The sequence below is a fragment of the Staurois parvus genome, unplaced genomic scaffold, assembly GCF_062004578.1.
Source record: "Staurois parvus isolate SC_StPar_1 unplaced genomic scaffold, SC_StPar_1.0 ptg002057l, whole genome shotgun sequence".
Classification (NCBI taxonomy): domain Eukaryota; kingdom Metazoa; phylum Chordata; class Amphibia; order Anura; family Ranidae; genus Staurois; species Staurois parvus.
Window position 1 is genome coordinate 195,557 of NW_028319853.1, and position 16,735 is coordinate 212,291.

Below are 16,735 nucleotides of genomic sequence, written 5' to 3' on the forward strand. Positions count from 1 at the left end.
ATGGACCGCTGTGCGTTTCTGCAAGACGCAGTTGAAACGCCTAGGTGTGAACCTAGACTAATGCAGGCCATAGATGGGTCGAAAATCGGCCGATTTTTCGGCCGAAAATAAAATCGGCCGATTTTCGGATCGTTAGTGGGCGATTTGGTCGGCCGTTTTTCGGTATTTTGGCCGTTTTTTTTTTTCGGAAAAGTTGGAAAAAAATCGGCCGATTTTGCCGATCGGCCGATTTTCGCGGCAATTAGTGGGCGAATCGGCCGATTTTTTACCGATAAAAAAACTGCGCATGAGCAGTGACCTGCAAGAGGAAGACAAAAAGAAGAAAAAGAAGAAGAGGAAGAGGATGAAGAAGAGGATGAAGAAGAGGAAGAGGATGAGGATGAAGAAGAGGATGAGGATGAAGAAGAAGAGGATGAGGATGAAGAAGAAGAAGAGGATGAAGAAGAAGAGGATGAGGATGATGATGAAGAAGAGGATGAGGATGAAGAAGAGGATGAGGATGAAGAAGAGGATGAAGAAGAAGAAGAAGAGGAGGAGGAGGAGGATGATGATGAAGAAGAAGAGGATGAGGATGATGATGATGAAGAAGAAGAGGATGAGGATGAGGAAGAAGAAAATGAGGATGAGGATGAAGAAGAAGAGGATGAGGATGAAGAAGAAGAAGAGGAAGAAGAAGAGGATGAAGAAGAAGAGGATGAGGATGAAGAAGAAGAGGATGAGGATGATGAAGAAGAAGAGGATGATGAAGAAGAAGAGGATGATGATGATGAAGAAGAAGAGGATGAGGATGAAGAAGAGGATGAGGATGAAAAAGAAGAAGAGGATGAGGATGAAGAAGAAGAGGATGAGGATGAAGAAGAAGAAGATGAGGATGAAGAAGAGGATGAGGATGAAGAAGAAGAAGAAGAAGAAGAAGAAGAAGAAGAGGATGAGGATGAAGAAGAAGAAGAGGATGAGGATGAAGAAGAAGAAGAAGTAGGATGAAAATAAGAAGAATTCCAGTACAGCAAAAAGTGTCCCTGCAGAGAGCTCCGCTATTTCTGACAGTTCTCTGACAGTTCCTTGACATTTACAGCGGTTGAAACATTGTATCTATTTGTTTCCGAATAAAAACATCTGTATCCTAAATGGAAATAAATAGATACAATGTTTCAACCGCTGTAAATGTCAAGGAACTGTCAGAAATAGCAGAGCTCTCCTCAGGGACACTTTTTGCTGGCTGTAGAAGGGATGAAAATCGGCCGATTTTTTTTACCATTGATGGCAACGTCGGCCGCTTGAACGACCGAATTTTTGTTTTTTAAAAGAAAAATCTGCCGTTTTTCTCCCCATCTATGGCCTGCATAAGGCCTCATGCACACGGGACGTTAAAAAAAACTCTTCCTTCCTGGCAGCACTGTTTTTGCAGAAAAAACGCCTGATGCTTGTAAAAGTATCTAACGCTTTTACAAGCGTTTAGGCGCATTTACAAGCGTTTAGGCGCATTTACAAGCGTCACGCACTTGGGCGTTAATTCATTTCATTGGCCAGAATGATCATTTATTCTGGTCATTGAAATTAATTAGCGCTCAAGTGTTAAATGCACCTAGCGTTTAGGCGCTTTTAGCCACGTCAAGCGTTTTTTCTGCTGCTCCTGGACGCACTGGCCCTGGGTGTTTTTTTTTTCCTGCCGGTAAATTCTACTAAAAGTCTATGTGTGTATGGGGGCAAAGGACAACATGGAGGGCCGTTTGGAAGCAGTAAAATGCCTGACGCCCCTAAAAGTGGCTGCAAAAATGCCCTGTGTGCATGAGGCCTAATGCTTGCCTATGGCATTGGCTCTGTTCTTAAACATTCAATCAAAGATCGTTCCCCATCGAGGAGTGATCGACGCATACAGACTGATACATCGTATGATTCTCTCTTACATCCTTCACCAATGTGTGCTTAGAGAATGAAGAACACTTGTACATACAGGCGTACCTCGATTTACGAATTTAATTCGTTCTGCGGGACTTTTCATATTGCGAAATATTGGTAAACTAAAACGCAGTTTCCCCAGAGGAATGCATTGAAAACCAATTAATCCGCTCCGGAGGTCAGAAAAACAGTAACAATAAGTATTTTTTATCTGTTCAAAACTCTTTATAGAGTGCACTTTAAAGGCATAAATATTGTACAGGGATATGATTAAAAATCAATTCATAAATGCATTGAAAACCAATTAATCCGTTCCGGAGGTCAGAAAAAAGTCAAAAATGGAGCACTATTCCGTCCATTGACACCAATGATGGGGCACTATTCCTTTAATTGACACCAATGATGGGGCACTATTCCTCCCACTGACACCAATGATGGGGCACTATTCCTCCCACTGACACCAATGATGGGGCACTATTCCTTTAATTGACACCAATGATGGGGCACTATTCCTCCCACTGACACCAATGATGGGGCACTATTCCTCCCACTGACACCAATGATGGGGCACTATTCCTCCCACTGACACCAATGATGGGGCACTATTCCTCCCACTGACACCAATGATGGGGCACTATTCCTCCCACTGACACCAATGATGGGGCACTATTCCTCCCATTGATACCAATGATGGGGCACTATTCCTCCCACTGATACCAACGATGGGGCACTATTCCTCCCACTGATACCAATGATGGGGCACTATTTCTCCCACTGACACCAATGATGGGGCACTATTCCTCCCACTGACACCAATGATGGGGCACTATTCCACCCACTGATACCAATGATGGGGCACTATTCCTCCCACTGACACCAATGATGGGGCACTATTCCTCCCACTGACACCAATGATGGGGCACTATTCCTCCCACTGACATCAATGATGGGGCACTATTCCTCCCACTAATACCAATGATGGGGCACTATTTCTCCCACTGACACCAATGATGGGGCACTATTCCTCCCACTGATATCAATGATGGGGCACTATTCCTCCCACTGACACCAATGATGGGGCACTATTCCTCCCACTGACACCAATGATGGGGCACTATTCCTCCCACTAATACCAATGATGGGGCACTATTCCTCCCACTGACACCAATGATGAGGCACTATTCCTCCCATTGATACCAATGATGGGGCCCTTTTTCTCCTATTGACACTAACAGTAGAGCACTATTTACTCCCCTAATACCAATGATGGGGCATTGTTTACTCCCACTGACATTTTCTGCTCCTACTGGTCACAGTCCAGCCCCCCTAAAGTTTGAAGGACAGTAAACTGGCCCTTTGTTTAGAGTTTGGAGACCACTGACATAGAGAATTACAGATACCCAGTGATTATGTTGCAAGGTCTAAAATAAGGGATGTAATAAAATAGTAAATACAAAAAAAAAAAAAGTTATAAGTACAATATGTTGATGATGGAGAAAGGAAGAACCAGGGAATGCAAAATCTAAGCAGAATAAACTTCATCTTTAATATTTCCTGAAACTGTTTCATATTTACCCTCAATTTCATCATAATGAAGTTTATGTAAAAAAAAAGCAACAAAAAAAAAAACTTTTATTCAATTTTCATTTACTGACCTTTTAATGCATTTGCAATGCTTACAGGGGAACTCCGGCCCAAACTTTTTCATTATATTTTTATTTATTTATTTTTTAGAGAAGACACCAACATGTAATTTTAAACAAGATTTGTCAGGTCATCGAATGTTCTGAGAATTTTGATGCGAACATTTGTAAAAGTGTTCGTTCTAAAATCTACTAGTGTACGGCCAGCTGGACCCGTTTCCAGATTTTATTGCAGTCTGTGGCCTGTCCCTCCCCCTCTCTTTCTATCCCGATGGTCATTGTCACCGGTGCAAAAAGTAAGAAGAGTTCCAAAATTTGGGATCAGAACAAGAAGTAACGGGTAGAGAAAAAATATCGCTGGTGTGTCATTTCTTTATTAGCTTCTCAACCTATACTTGATAAAGTGCTAGCTCTGGTGGTTCGGTATTATCTGAACGCAGCCACGGCCCGGAGTCCCCCTTTAATGGTGTCAGATGTTGCTCCGCTGACTCTCCCCTGCGTCCGGCCATCGCGTACAGGGAGGTGGCGGCGGTAGATTTGGCTCCATTAAATGGAGGGAGATGAAGATGTCAATGTTGTAAGAAAGGACATGTTGTTGGTTGAACGCCTTGGGCCCTGTGACCGCATCCCTCTGCTCACACTGCTCTCCATTCTTCTCAGCTGCAGGAAGAACAGTTGGATTGTGGGGCCGCGCATCTCCAGCACCCGCTCACCATCAATCGGCCTCTGTCTGCCACCCCGCTCTTCAAGGCTCCTGGACTGACCTCGGTGGCGGTGGCCAACGTTAGCGGCTACACGGTGGCCTTCCTTGGCACGGCAGGCGGGCAGCTTCTGAAGGTAACCTGAATGAATGTTCATTTTTTTGCATTGCAAATGTTTGATGAGATAGTAGCCAGTGGTGTCACTATGGGGGTGCGCACCGTGCCTGGGTGACACCCACCAGAGGGGTGACACCGGTCCCGCCATTTACGAGCCGCCGCTGTCATTCTCTCAATCTGCGGAGCGGCAGGACAGCTGTGGATAGGCTGCAGGGTTGCCCGACTTAAGAGCAGGTGATTGGTTGTTCGGGGGCAGGGCAATGCTAGCAGCCAATCACCAGCTTGCAGCTCCCTCCCTCTTTTCAGACTCGCTGTGTCTCCAGCCCCCCATACTGGCTGTGTAAGGTGAGACAGGAGGAGGGGCAATGAGGAGGCAATGTGAGGGGGGGGGCTGAGGACAGTAATGGGGCGCTGTGGGTGGGGGGAGCTGAGGACAGTAATGGGGCGCTGTGGGTGGGGGGGGATGAGAAAAGAAATGGAGCACTGTGGGGGGATAGCAATTGGGATAGACTGAGGACATTAATGGGGGGGGGGCTGAAGATAATAATAGGGAGAGCTGAGAACAGTAATTGAGGGACTGTGGACAGTAATGGGGGTCTTTAGGACAGTAATGGGAGAACTGAGGGCAGTAATGGGGGTATTGAGGACAGTGGTGGGGGTTGAGGACAGTAATGGGGTCACTTAGGACAATAATGGGGAAGGGACTGAGGATAGTAATGGGGTCACTGAGGACATTATTGGGGTGTACTGAGGACATTAATGGGATCACTGTGGACATTATTGCGGGGGACAGAGGACTTTATTTGAGGGGACTGAGGACAATAATGGAGGCTTGAGAGCAAGAATTGGTAGAGGGGGACTGAGGATGGTAATGGGGGTCTGGAGGGCTTTAGGACAGTAATTGGGGGCTTGACAGTAATTTGGGGTCTGAGGACAGTAATGGGGGCCTCAAGGACAGTAATGGAGGCCTGAGGACAGTAATGGGAGGACTGAGGGCAGTAATGGGAGGACTGAGGGCAGTAATGAGGGTATTGAGGACAGTAATGGAGGCCTGAGGACAGTAATGGGAGGACTGAGGGCAGTAATGAGGGTAGTGAGGACAGTAATGGGGTCACTGAAGATATTAATGGGGAAGGGACTCAGGACTGTAATGGGGTCACTGAGGACATTATTGTGGTGTACAGAGGACATTAATGAGATCACTGTGGCTATTGTTGCGGGGGGACTGAGGACTTTATTTGAGGGGACTGAGGACAGTAATGGGAGGACTGAGGGCAGTAATGAAGGTATTGAGGACAGTAATGGGGTCACTGAAGATATTAATGGGGAAGGGACTCAGGACAGTAATGGGGTCACTGAGGACATTATTGGGGTGTACAGAGGACATTAATGAGATCACTGTGGCTATTGTTGCGGGGGGATTTAGGACTTTATTTGAGGGGACTGAGGACAGTAATGGGGGCTTGAGGACAAGAATTGGTAGAGGAGGACTGAGGACAGTAATGGGGGTCTGGGGGGCTTGAGGACAGTAATTGGGGGTCTGAGGACAGTAATGGGGGGCTGAGGACAGTAATGGGGTCACTAAGGACATTCATGTGGAGGACTGATGACAGTAATGGGGTCACTGAGGAAATTATGGGGGGGGGACTGAGGACAGTAATTGGGGGCCTGAGGACAGTAATGGAGGGCTGAGGACAGTAATGGGGTCACTGAGGACATTATTGGGGAGGACTGAGGACATTAGTTGGGGGCCTGAGGACAGTAATGGGGGGCTGAGTACAGTAATGGGGTCAGTGAGGACATTAAAGGGGGGGCTGAGGACAGTAATGGGGTCACTGAGGACATTATTGGGGAGGACTGAGGACAGTAATGGGGTCACTGAGGAAATTATGGGGGATGGGACTGAGGACTTTATTTAAAGGGACTGAGGACAGTAATGGGGGCTTGAGGGCAAGAATTGGTAGAGGAGGACTGAGGACAGTAGGACTGAGGACTGAGGAGGGACAGCTGCCCTGGCACAGCAGAGCAAGGGGGCAGAGAATGGACACAGGGCAGAAACCCATTCTACGGCATGCATTAACAGTGGGGGAGGGGCACAGTTCTGCATCCTTGCTCTGGACACTAAATAAACCTGTCCTGTTACTGGATGCAGACCCTGCCGCTTTCTTCATTAGAATCTTACAAGTGCAGCAGTTGATAGATGATGATAGAATCAGTCCCATTCAATGCACTTTCCACATCAACCAAACAGCTATTTCTTCAGAATAACAAAAGGTAGGAATCTGCAATAAAATGTGTTAAAATCCTTTCAATGTATTATACAGTGCCCTGAAAAAGTATTCATACCCCTGGAAATGTCCCCCATGTTGTTACAGATTTATTGGGATTGGATGTGATAGAACAACACAAAGTGGCCCATAATTGTGAAGTGGAAGGAAAATGAGAAATGGTTTTCAACATCTGTGACCAATAAATCTGTGAAAAGTGCAAAGGCATTTGTATTCAGCCCCCCGGAGTCAATACTTTGTAGAACCCCCTTTGGCTGCCATTCCAGCTGCAAGTCTTTTTGGGGATGTCTCTTTGCACATCTAGAGAGGGACATTTCTGCCCATTCTTCTTTGCAGAATCGCTCAAGCTCTGTCAGATTGGATTGAGGGCGTCTGGGAACAGCAATTTTCAGGTCTGGCCACAGATTCTCCATTGGATTTGGGTCTGGACTGTGACTGGGCCATTCTAACACATGAAGATGCTTTGATCGGAACCATTCCATTGTAGCTCTGGCTGGATGTTTTGGGTCGTTGTCCTGCTGGAAGGGGAACCTCCGCCCCGGTCTCAAGTCTTTTGCAGACTCTAACAGGTTTTCTTCTAAGATTGCCCTGTATTTGGCTCCATCCATCTTCCCATCAACTCTGACCAGCTTCCCTGTCCCTGCTGAAGAAAAGCATCCCCACCACATGATGCTGCCACCACCATGTTTCACGTTGGGGATGGTGTGTTCAGGGAGATGGGCAGTGTTAGTTTCCCCCCACACATAGTGTTTTGCTTTTAGGCTGAAAAGTTTCATGTTGGTCTCCTCTGACCAGAGCCCCTTCTTCCACATTTGCTGTGTCCCCCACATGGCTTCTCGCAAATTGCAAACGGGACTTCTTATGGCTTTCTTCCAACAATGGCTTTCTTCTTGTCACTCTTCCATAAAGGTCAGATTTGTGGAGTGCACGACTAATAGTTGTCCTGTGAACAGATTCTCCCCCCTGAGCTGTGATCTCTGCAGCTCCTCCAGAGTTCCCATGGGCCTCTTGGCTGCTTCTCTGATGAATGCTCTCCTTGCCCGGCCTGTCAGTTTAGGTGGACGGCCATGTCTTGGTAGGTTGGCAGTTGTGCCATACTTTTTCCATTTTCGGATGATGGATTGAACAGTGCTCCGCAAGATGGTCAAAGCTTGGGATTTTTTTTTAGAACCTAACCCTGCTTTAAACTTCTCCACAACTTTATCCCTGACCTGTCTGGTGTGTTCCTTGGCCTTCATGATGCTGTTTGTTCACTAATGTTCTCTGCACAGAACAGCTGGATTTATACTGAGATCACATGACACACAGGTGTACTCTATTTACTAATTAGGTGACTCCTGAAGGCAATTGGTTCCACTAGATTTTAGTTAGGGGTATCAGAGTAAAGGGGGCTCAATACAAATGCATGCCACACTTTCAGATATTTATTTGTAAAAAATGTTGAAAACCACAATTATGTGCCACTTTCTGTTGGTCTATCACATAAAATCCCAATAAAATACATTGACATATTTGGTTGTAAAATGACAACATAGGGAACATTGCAAAGGGGTATGAATACTTATTCAAGGCACTGTGTATGTAATTATTATTATTATACAGGATTTATATTATTATTATTATACAGGATTTATGGCGCAAACAGTTTGCTCAGCGCTTTACAATATAACAGGAGACAATACAGCAACAATACAGTTCAATACAAGAGGGATAGGAGGGCCCTGATCCTGGGAGCTTACAATCTAGGAGGGAGGGGCTAGTGGTACAAAAGGTAGTAACTGTGGGGGATGGACTGGTAGGAAGAGTAGAAGATTCCATTATTAGCTGAGGGCAGGATAGGCTTCCCTGAAGAGAGAGGTTTTCAGAGATCGCCTAAAAGTGAGCAGAGTAGGCGATAGTCTGATAAATTGGGGTAGAGAGTTCCAGAGGATGGGGGAAGCTCTGGAGAAGTCCTGGAGACGAGCATGGGAGGAGGAGACAAGGGAGCTCAAGAGCAGGAGGTCGTGCGTTATTGTCAATGTTTTGAATTTTATCCGTTGGGCAATAGGAAGCCAGTGGAAGGATTGGCAGAGAGGGGTGGCAGATACAGAACAGTTAGTAAGGTGGGTGAGTCTGGCAGCAGCCATTGTGGGAAGGCCAGCACTGTGAGCCATTCAAACTCTTCTGCATTGCACATCTCTGTCTGTCTAACACTGGGTGCTTGCTAACAGGAGGGAGCAGGCGGAGCAAAGTTGTAACCTCATCAGCATAGCAATGCACCTAAAGCTAAACTTATTCACAACTTATCCTCTTTACAGACGCCATATGCAGAAGAGGTGGGGCTTATTTGCCTATGGGCGGGGCATAGCAGGGGTGCACTACCAGGGTTTAATTACTAGCAGACTTCCAATCCTATCCAAAAATTGTAAAAGAAAGTATCTACGTCCCCTTTAAATCGCGTCCTTGGAGGGGAAGGTAGCACTAGGATGGAAGAATCTGCGGTCTCACCTTTACCTTGTGAATATGTGACGCACACCCACGGGTTCTGGCGGTGTATTCTGCGGCACACGTATTTGTCAGCGCTTCATACTTTTCCTGCAAAAGACAAACACGCTGCGATCTAAATAAAGCCGCATTGTCAGCACGGCACCTTTTCTGCCACTAATGTCATGTCTGTGTCAGCGACGCGAATAACATTCAGGAAACGCGCGTCCCCTTCCAATGTCTTCTTAACAGAAATCACTTGTAGATTGACATAATAAAAAGATGCGATTGTTGTGGATTAGACCCGCCACACGCAGATCGGTCATATTCTGTGCGCTGCAACATGTTGTGTTAGTGCATTGGGTGCCGCCGTAGAGCAATGTACCGCAGTAAACATGTTGCTGTACATTTGTTTTAATGCATGGCTAAATGCACATTTTTATCGTGCGTTCGCGGAACACACAGATGTGAACGGCCCCTTAGGCACCGTTCACACCTGAGCATTTTTTGTACGTATTTACGAAAATCGCTTAACCACTTCCATATTGCGCTATAGCCGAATGATGGCTACAGCGCGATTGTCCGGTCCTGGGAGCGCGTCATATGACATCCTCCCAGAACGCATCCCCAGCGGGGCACACTCAGCGCTCTTTGTGGTCGCTGTGTCCTTTGGACACAGCTGATCACATGACACGGTAAAAGGCCAATCACAGCGGCCTCTTACTACGTGATCAGCTGTGTCCAATGACGGTGATCGGCAGCACTTTCCTCGCGCTGTCACTACATGAGGAGAGTACTGCCGATAACTGGCAACTGTCAAAGGATACATCTGCACTGCAGTGCAGCCCCAAAATTGCCCATCAGTTCCCAGCAGTGCTGCCCATCAATGCCCAACAGTGCTGTCCATCAGTGCCCAACAGCGCTGCCCATCAGTGCCCAGCTTTACTGCCCATCAATGCTCAACAGTGCTGCCCATCAGTGCCCAACAGTGCTGCCCAGCAATGCTGCCCATCAGTCATCAGTACCCAACAGTGCTGCCCAGCAATGTTGCCCATCAGTGTCCAACTGTGCTGCCCAGCAATGGTGCCCAACAGTGCTGCCCAGCAATGCTGTCCATCAGTGCCCAACAGTGCTGCCCAACAAGGCTGTCCATCAGTGCCCAACAGTGCTGCCCAGCAATGCTGCCTATCAGTGCCCAACAGTGCTGCCAATCTGTGCTCATCAGTGCTGCCAGTTGGTACCAGCTATCAGTGCCGTCAATCAGTGCCCTTCAGTACTACCTATTAGTGCCAATCAGTGCCGCATATTAGTGCCCTTCAGTGCTGCCTCATCAGTGCTGCCTCATCAGTGCAGCCTATCAGTGCCCATCAGTGCTGCCTATCAGTGCAGCCTCATCAACGCACATCAGTGAAGGAGAAAAATTACCTGTTTGCAACATTTTATAACAGACACAAAAAAATAATTTTTTTTTTAAAGATTTTCCCTCTTTTTTCGTTTATAGCACAAAAAATAAATACCACCAAAACAAAGCTCTATTTGTGTGGGAAAAAAAGATAAAAATGTGATATGGGTACAGTGTTGCATGACCGCGCAATTGTCCTTCAAAGTGCAACAGCCCTGAAAGCTGAAAACTGTCCTGGGCAGGAAGGGGGTGGAAGTGCCCGGAATTGAGGGGTTCAAAGTCATGTCCCATTTGTGGCACTGTTCATGGTTAGCGGCACCCCAAATGCAGCAAGCAGATGCACATTTTTTTTTTGTCACATGGAAAAAACGCGTAACGAACACGGGAAATAAACACGCTAAACTGAACCATGTGAGGTGCTTCGCTGTGTCTGCCGTGTGTAGGGCAGCCCATTGATATGAATAGACCGCTCTATGCGTGTCACGGGAAAATGCACAGAAAAAAGTGCAAGAAACATGCGTGTCCAAAGCGTCTGTGGTGAATGGGGTCTGGTAATGACTGGTATGGTGAGGGATAACCCTTTCAGGGTCTCCGGATGTCCATCTGAGACCCCCCCTGTCTGTCCTTTCCTTCACTCGGCCGCTTGTCATTCATCTGATAAACTTTTTTCTCTCCGTCTGAAGCCGCGTTTCCTCCTATCGGCGCAGATCGCTCCCCAAGCTCCCGGTTACTAATGCAATTCGGAGACGACGGGCCGCTTCCAGAGGACCTCCGACCTCCGGCTAATGGCGTGTAATTGAGCTGTGCGTTCCCGGGAGAGATGGTGATAATGTGTTAACATGTGGAATAAAATACCCCCTCCCCCCGTATTGTCCCCCGTCTGACAATTGCCCATTGAGACCTCAAACACGCCGTATTTAATCTCGCACCTCGCTCCCCAGCCGCGTACCTCCACGCTTGGTTTTTTTACCTATCAGCGTAATAACCAGACACATGCAAATGGAAAACGGAAATTGAGGCGGCACACGGCGGCGGCAAAAAATGGTGTTTGCTGAGGGGTCCCCTGCGCCGGAGTTATGGGCTGGGGGTGATTAATGAGGGTTCCAGGGGCCGGAGTTATGGGCTGGGGGTAATTAATGAGGGTTCCGGGGGCCGGAGTTATAGGCTGGGGGTAATTAATGAGGGTTCCAGGGGCCGGATTTATGGGCTGGGGGTAATTAATGAGGGATCCAGGTGCCGGAGGTATGGGTTGGGGGTAATTAATGAGGGTTCCGGGGGCCGGATTTATGGGCTGGGGGTAATTAATGAGGGTTCCAGGGGCCGGAGTTATAGGCTGGGGGTAATTAATGAGGGTTCCAGGGGCCGGATTTATGGGCTGGGGGTAATTAATGAGGGTTCCAGGGGCCGGAGTTATGGGCTGGGGGTGATTAATGAGGGTTCCAGGGGCCGGATTTATGGGCTAGGGGTAATTAATGAGGGTTCCGGGGGGCCGGAGTTATGGGCAGAGGGTAATTAATGAGGGTTCCGGGGGCCGGAGTTATGGGCAGAGGGTAATTAATGAGGTTTCCGGGGGCCGGAGCTATGGGCAGAGGGTAATTAATGAGGGTTCCAGTGGCCGGAATTATAGGCTGGGGGTAATTAATGAGGGTTCCGGGGGCCAGAGTTATGGGCTGGGGTAATTAATGAGGTTTCCAGGGGCTGGAGTTATGGGCTGGGGGTAATTAATGAGGGTTCCGGAGGCCAGAGTTATGGGCTGGGGGTAATTAATGAGGGTTCCGGGGGCCAGAGTTATGGGCTGGAGGTAATTAATGAGGGTTCCAGTGGCCGGAGTTATGGGCTGGGGGTAATTAATGAGGTTTCCAGGGACCAGAGTTATAGGCTGGGGGTAATTAATGAGAGTTCCAGGGGCCAGAGTTATGGGCTGGGGGTAATTAATGAAGGTTCCGGGGGCCAGAGTTTTGGGCTGGGGTTAATTAATGAGGGTTCCGGGGGCCGGAGTTATCGGCTGGGGGTAATTAATGAGGGTTCCGGGGGCCGGAGTTATGGACTGGGGGTAATTAATGAGGGTTCCAGGAGCTAGAGTTATGGGCTGGGGGTAATTAATGAGGGTTCCCGGGGCCAGAGCTATGAGCTGGAGGTAATTAATGAGGGTTCCAGGGGCCGGAGCTATGGGCTGGGGGTAATTAATGAGGGTTCCAGGGGCCGGAGTTATGGGCTGGGGGTAATTAATGAGGGTTCCAGGGGCTGGAGTTATGGGCTGGGGGTAATTAATGAGGGTTCCAGGGGCCGGAGCTATGAGCTGGAGGTAATTAATGAGGGTTCCAGGGGCCAGAGAAAAGGTTACAAATTTGGTGTCTACAAATGACAGAAATGGCCATTGCACTCCTTTTCTTGTGATATTCATTTTGGGGCCCATTCACACAGGCACTCAGGCCCCTATGGCTGCAATTGCCTGGAGCCATGAGTAAGCAGCCTATTGTACTCTATGGGGATGCAGCGGCTGTAAGGACGCAGCTGCTCATCCTGATGTGGTAGGCATGCAGGGGCCATTGAGGGGCCGCATGGGCTTACCTGTCCTCATAGAGCAGGGGTGCTCAACCTTTACATGTGCAAGGGCCACTTCAGTGATTTGGTAATTGGCCGTGCGCCACAATGAAATGAAATGGTTCAGAATTTTGATTTTTTTTTTTTATTAATTTTGAATAGCATAATAAACATTTTCCTCCTGCAGTCGCTGAATTCCGGTGGGAGGGAGAGGAGGAGAAGCCAACTTTCAGCAGTTGCAGGAGGAAAATGGGGAGGATCAGCCTCTGTATAAAACAAAACATGACAGGGAGGCCACATGGGCCCCCTGGAGCGTGGGGCAGGGTCACCATTGCGACCTCTGATGCTACGCCAGTGGTTGGGGGTTATGGTAAAAACACATCTCAACTATGGGGCTTTACCAGGGGGGGTTTGTTTGTTTTGGTTTTTTGGTTTTTTTTTGAAAGGGTTGTTTTTTTGGGGGGGGGGTTGTTAACTTTTTTGTCTGAGTATAGATCTATGGTTGTCCCAGTGGCACCATTCCGGGGTGATTGAAAGCTGCAGACCGGAACGGAAATATCTTCTCAGTGTCTCTTTCTCCGTCCTCACAGATCACTCTGGATGATGACATGAAAATCGTGAGCCGTCAGTCCCTTCTGATAGCGCGGGGTGAGCCGGTCCACCACATCATGCGCTTCGATCCTGTGAATCCCACCTACCTCTACGTGATGACCACACATCAGGTATGTGATGGGCAGTCACAGCGTGTTTCCCGCTACAGTGATGCATCATAACTGACTTTATACTATTACTGAACATCGATCAGGTGGGAGAAAGAGATACAAAGTAACATTGTTTATAAACATCGATCAGATGGGAGATAGAGAGATACAAAGTAACATTGTTTATAAACATCGATCAGACAGGAGATGGAGAGATACAAAGTAATATTGTTTATAAACATCGATCAGATGGGAGATAGAGAGATACAAAGTAACATTGTTTATAAACATCGATCAGGTGGGAAATAGATACAAAGTAACATTGTTTATAAACATCGATCAGATGGGAGATAGAAATACAAAGTAACATTGTTTATAAACATCGATCAGACGGGAGATAGAGAGATACAAAGTAACATTGTTTATAAACATCGATCAGACGGGAGATAGAGAGATACAAAGTAACATTGTTTATAAACATCGATCAGATGGGAGATAGAAATACAAAGTAACATTGTTTATAAACATCGATCAGACGGGAGATAGAGAGATACAAAGTAACATTGTTTATAAACATCGATCAGACGGGAGATAGAGAGATACAAAGTAACATTGTTTATAAACATCGATCAGATGGGAGATAGAAATACAAAGTAACATTGTTTATAAACATCGATCAGACGGGAGATAGAGAGATACAAAGTAACATTGTTTATAAACATCGATCAGACGGGAGATAGAGAGATACAAAGTAACATTGTTTATAAACATCGATCAGATGGGAGATAGAAATACAAAGTAACATTGTTTATAAACATCGATCAGATGGGAGATAGAAATACAAAGTAACATTGTTTATAAACATCGATCAGACGGGAGATAGAGAGATACAAAGTAACATTGTTTATAAACATCGATCAGACGGGAGATAGAGAGATACAAAGTAACATTGTTTATAAACATCGTTCAGACGGGAGATAGAGAGATACAAAGTAACATTGTTTATAAACATCGATCAGACGGGAGATAGAGAGATACAAAGTAACATTGTTTATAAACATCGATCAGACGGGAGATAGAGAGATACAAAGTAACATTGTTTATAAACATCGATCAGACGGGAGATAGAGAGATACAAAGTAACATTGTTTATAAACATTGATCAGACGGGAGATAGAGAGATACAAAGTAACATTGTTTATAAACATTGATCAGACGGGGGGGGGGGGGGGGTGTAGAGGGAGGAGAGCTGAATCAGTAAGTTGCAGCAATAATATACTACGTAGTGTCTAGGCAAGTGCTGCCAAAAAATAGGCGCAACATTTGTGTGAAGCCGCCATGTTTGTTTTGCCAGACCCCAATATGGCTGCTCAGTCACACCAGAACGGTCTGCCCCCCCCCCTCCCAGTCCTTTAATGATGTATCCCTCGAGGTGTGTGCCCGATGAGGACCACGTTTCTTACCACTTGTGGCCCCCGGCTGACCCTCTGCTGAGATATGAGATGTATTATGATGCCTATAGTCACCAATCTCGTTCCCGCGTTTATTTCCAGATGGCGCAGGTAAAGGTGGCGGATTGCAACACGTTTCAGACGTGTGCGGAGTGTCTGGGGGCAGCAGACGCCTATTGTGGTTGGTGCACAATGGAAGCCAGGTAAGTGGCCCTCCAGCCTACAGCTGACATTCAATCTGCTGATATTCTGCCTTCCAAGACCCCCCCCCCCCCCCCCATCAATATGCTGGTGACATCTTTACACAAAATGTTTCTATTTTCATTAACTACCTAATTTTACATAGTTATGCAGGCCATAGACGGGTCGAACATCGGCCGATTTGTCTGAAAAAAACAAACGGAAAAATCGGTCGTTCGATTGGCCGACGTTACCACCAACGCAGGGGCGGACTAACCATTTGAAAACTCGGGCACTGCCCGAGGGCCCGGGGTCAGCAGGGGGCCCCATGAGATGCCCCTGGTACCTTTTTCATAGGCTTTTTTAAGTTTGGGCAAGGACACAGGGGCCCCATGATCCTATATTGCCCGGGGGCCCCGTGAGTTGTCAGTCCGCCCCTGCACCAACTTTAAAAAAAAATCGGCTGACTAAATCATAAACTTAACCCCATAACTTCTGTCCCTTGCAGGTCACGGCTCACGGATTTTTTTTTTTCGGTAAAACGATCGGCCGATTTGCCCATCATTGCTGGGAAAATCGGGCGTTTGTCAAAATCGGCCGCAAATTTTCCAACATGACCGATAAAAAAAATGTGCAAAAGACCCGAAAAACAGCCAATAAATTAACCCACTAATGGTGCGAAAATCGGACAATTTATTTTTCGGCTGATTTTCGAGCCGTCTGTGGCCGGCATAAGTCTGGCTGAAAAAAGACAAAAGTCCATCCAGTTCAACCAAAAAAAACCCAAAAAATGATCCTACACCCACAAACCCCAGCAAAGCACGATCCAATTCGCTCCTGCAGGGGAAAAAAAATCCTTCCATTCCCGCGTTGTTATCATTCCTCGCCGAGTTCCGCTTGCTTTGTCGCCGGTCACAAATCGCGGTCTGTTAGCGGCGAACAAACTAATCACAATTTTTTTTTCTAGCCGGCGATAAAACTTTGTATCCGTCGAATGTGCGCATTAATGGCCTGAATATCAATCGCGGCGGGAGTGACGAGCGCGTTGCAGATCTTCCGTCTGATTAATTAGGAGGCGGATTAATGTATGCGGCGAGCCGCGGCGCGAGCTTCCGATGTTGTCGCGGAGTCGTGAAGGTCAGCGGAAGCCGCGGCGCTGCTGATACGCGGATAATTGCTTATCGCTATTCCAGATCAGGACAAATCAGGCTCATTAATCTCGCGTCAGATCGCTGACATTCACCCGGGAGACTTCGGGGATTTGCGTTGTCGGTTATCTATTCGCAACTGCAACCGAAAAAAACAAAAAACAAATGATGCGTACAAGATGAATATATTCCCGCCCA

The 16,735-nt window shown here is 47.1% G+C and overlaps 1 protein-coding gene across 1 annotated transcript in view; it reads left to right on the forward strand.

Annotated features, from left to right (window-relative positions):
• The window catches only part of LOC149432909 (plexin-D1-like), a gene marked incomplete at its 3' end in the record, with an annotated part of 108,881 nt that overhangs the window by 80,254 nt on the left and 11,892 nt on the right, over nt 1-16,735 (forward strand). Inside the window, exons 2-4 of the mRNA XM_089664819.1 lie at nt 4,203-4,379; nt 13,648-13,779; nt 15,312-15,412. Coding sequence (XP_089520945.1) covers nt 4,203-4,379; nt 13,648-13,779; nt 15,312-15,412 — 410 coding nt within the window. The remainder of the gene's footprint in view (nt 1-4,202; nt 4,380-13,647; nt 13,780-15,311; nt 15,413-16,735) is intronic.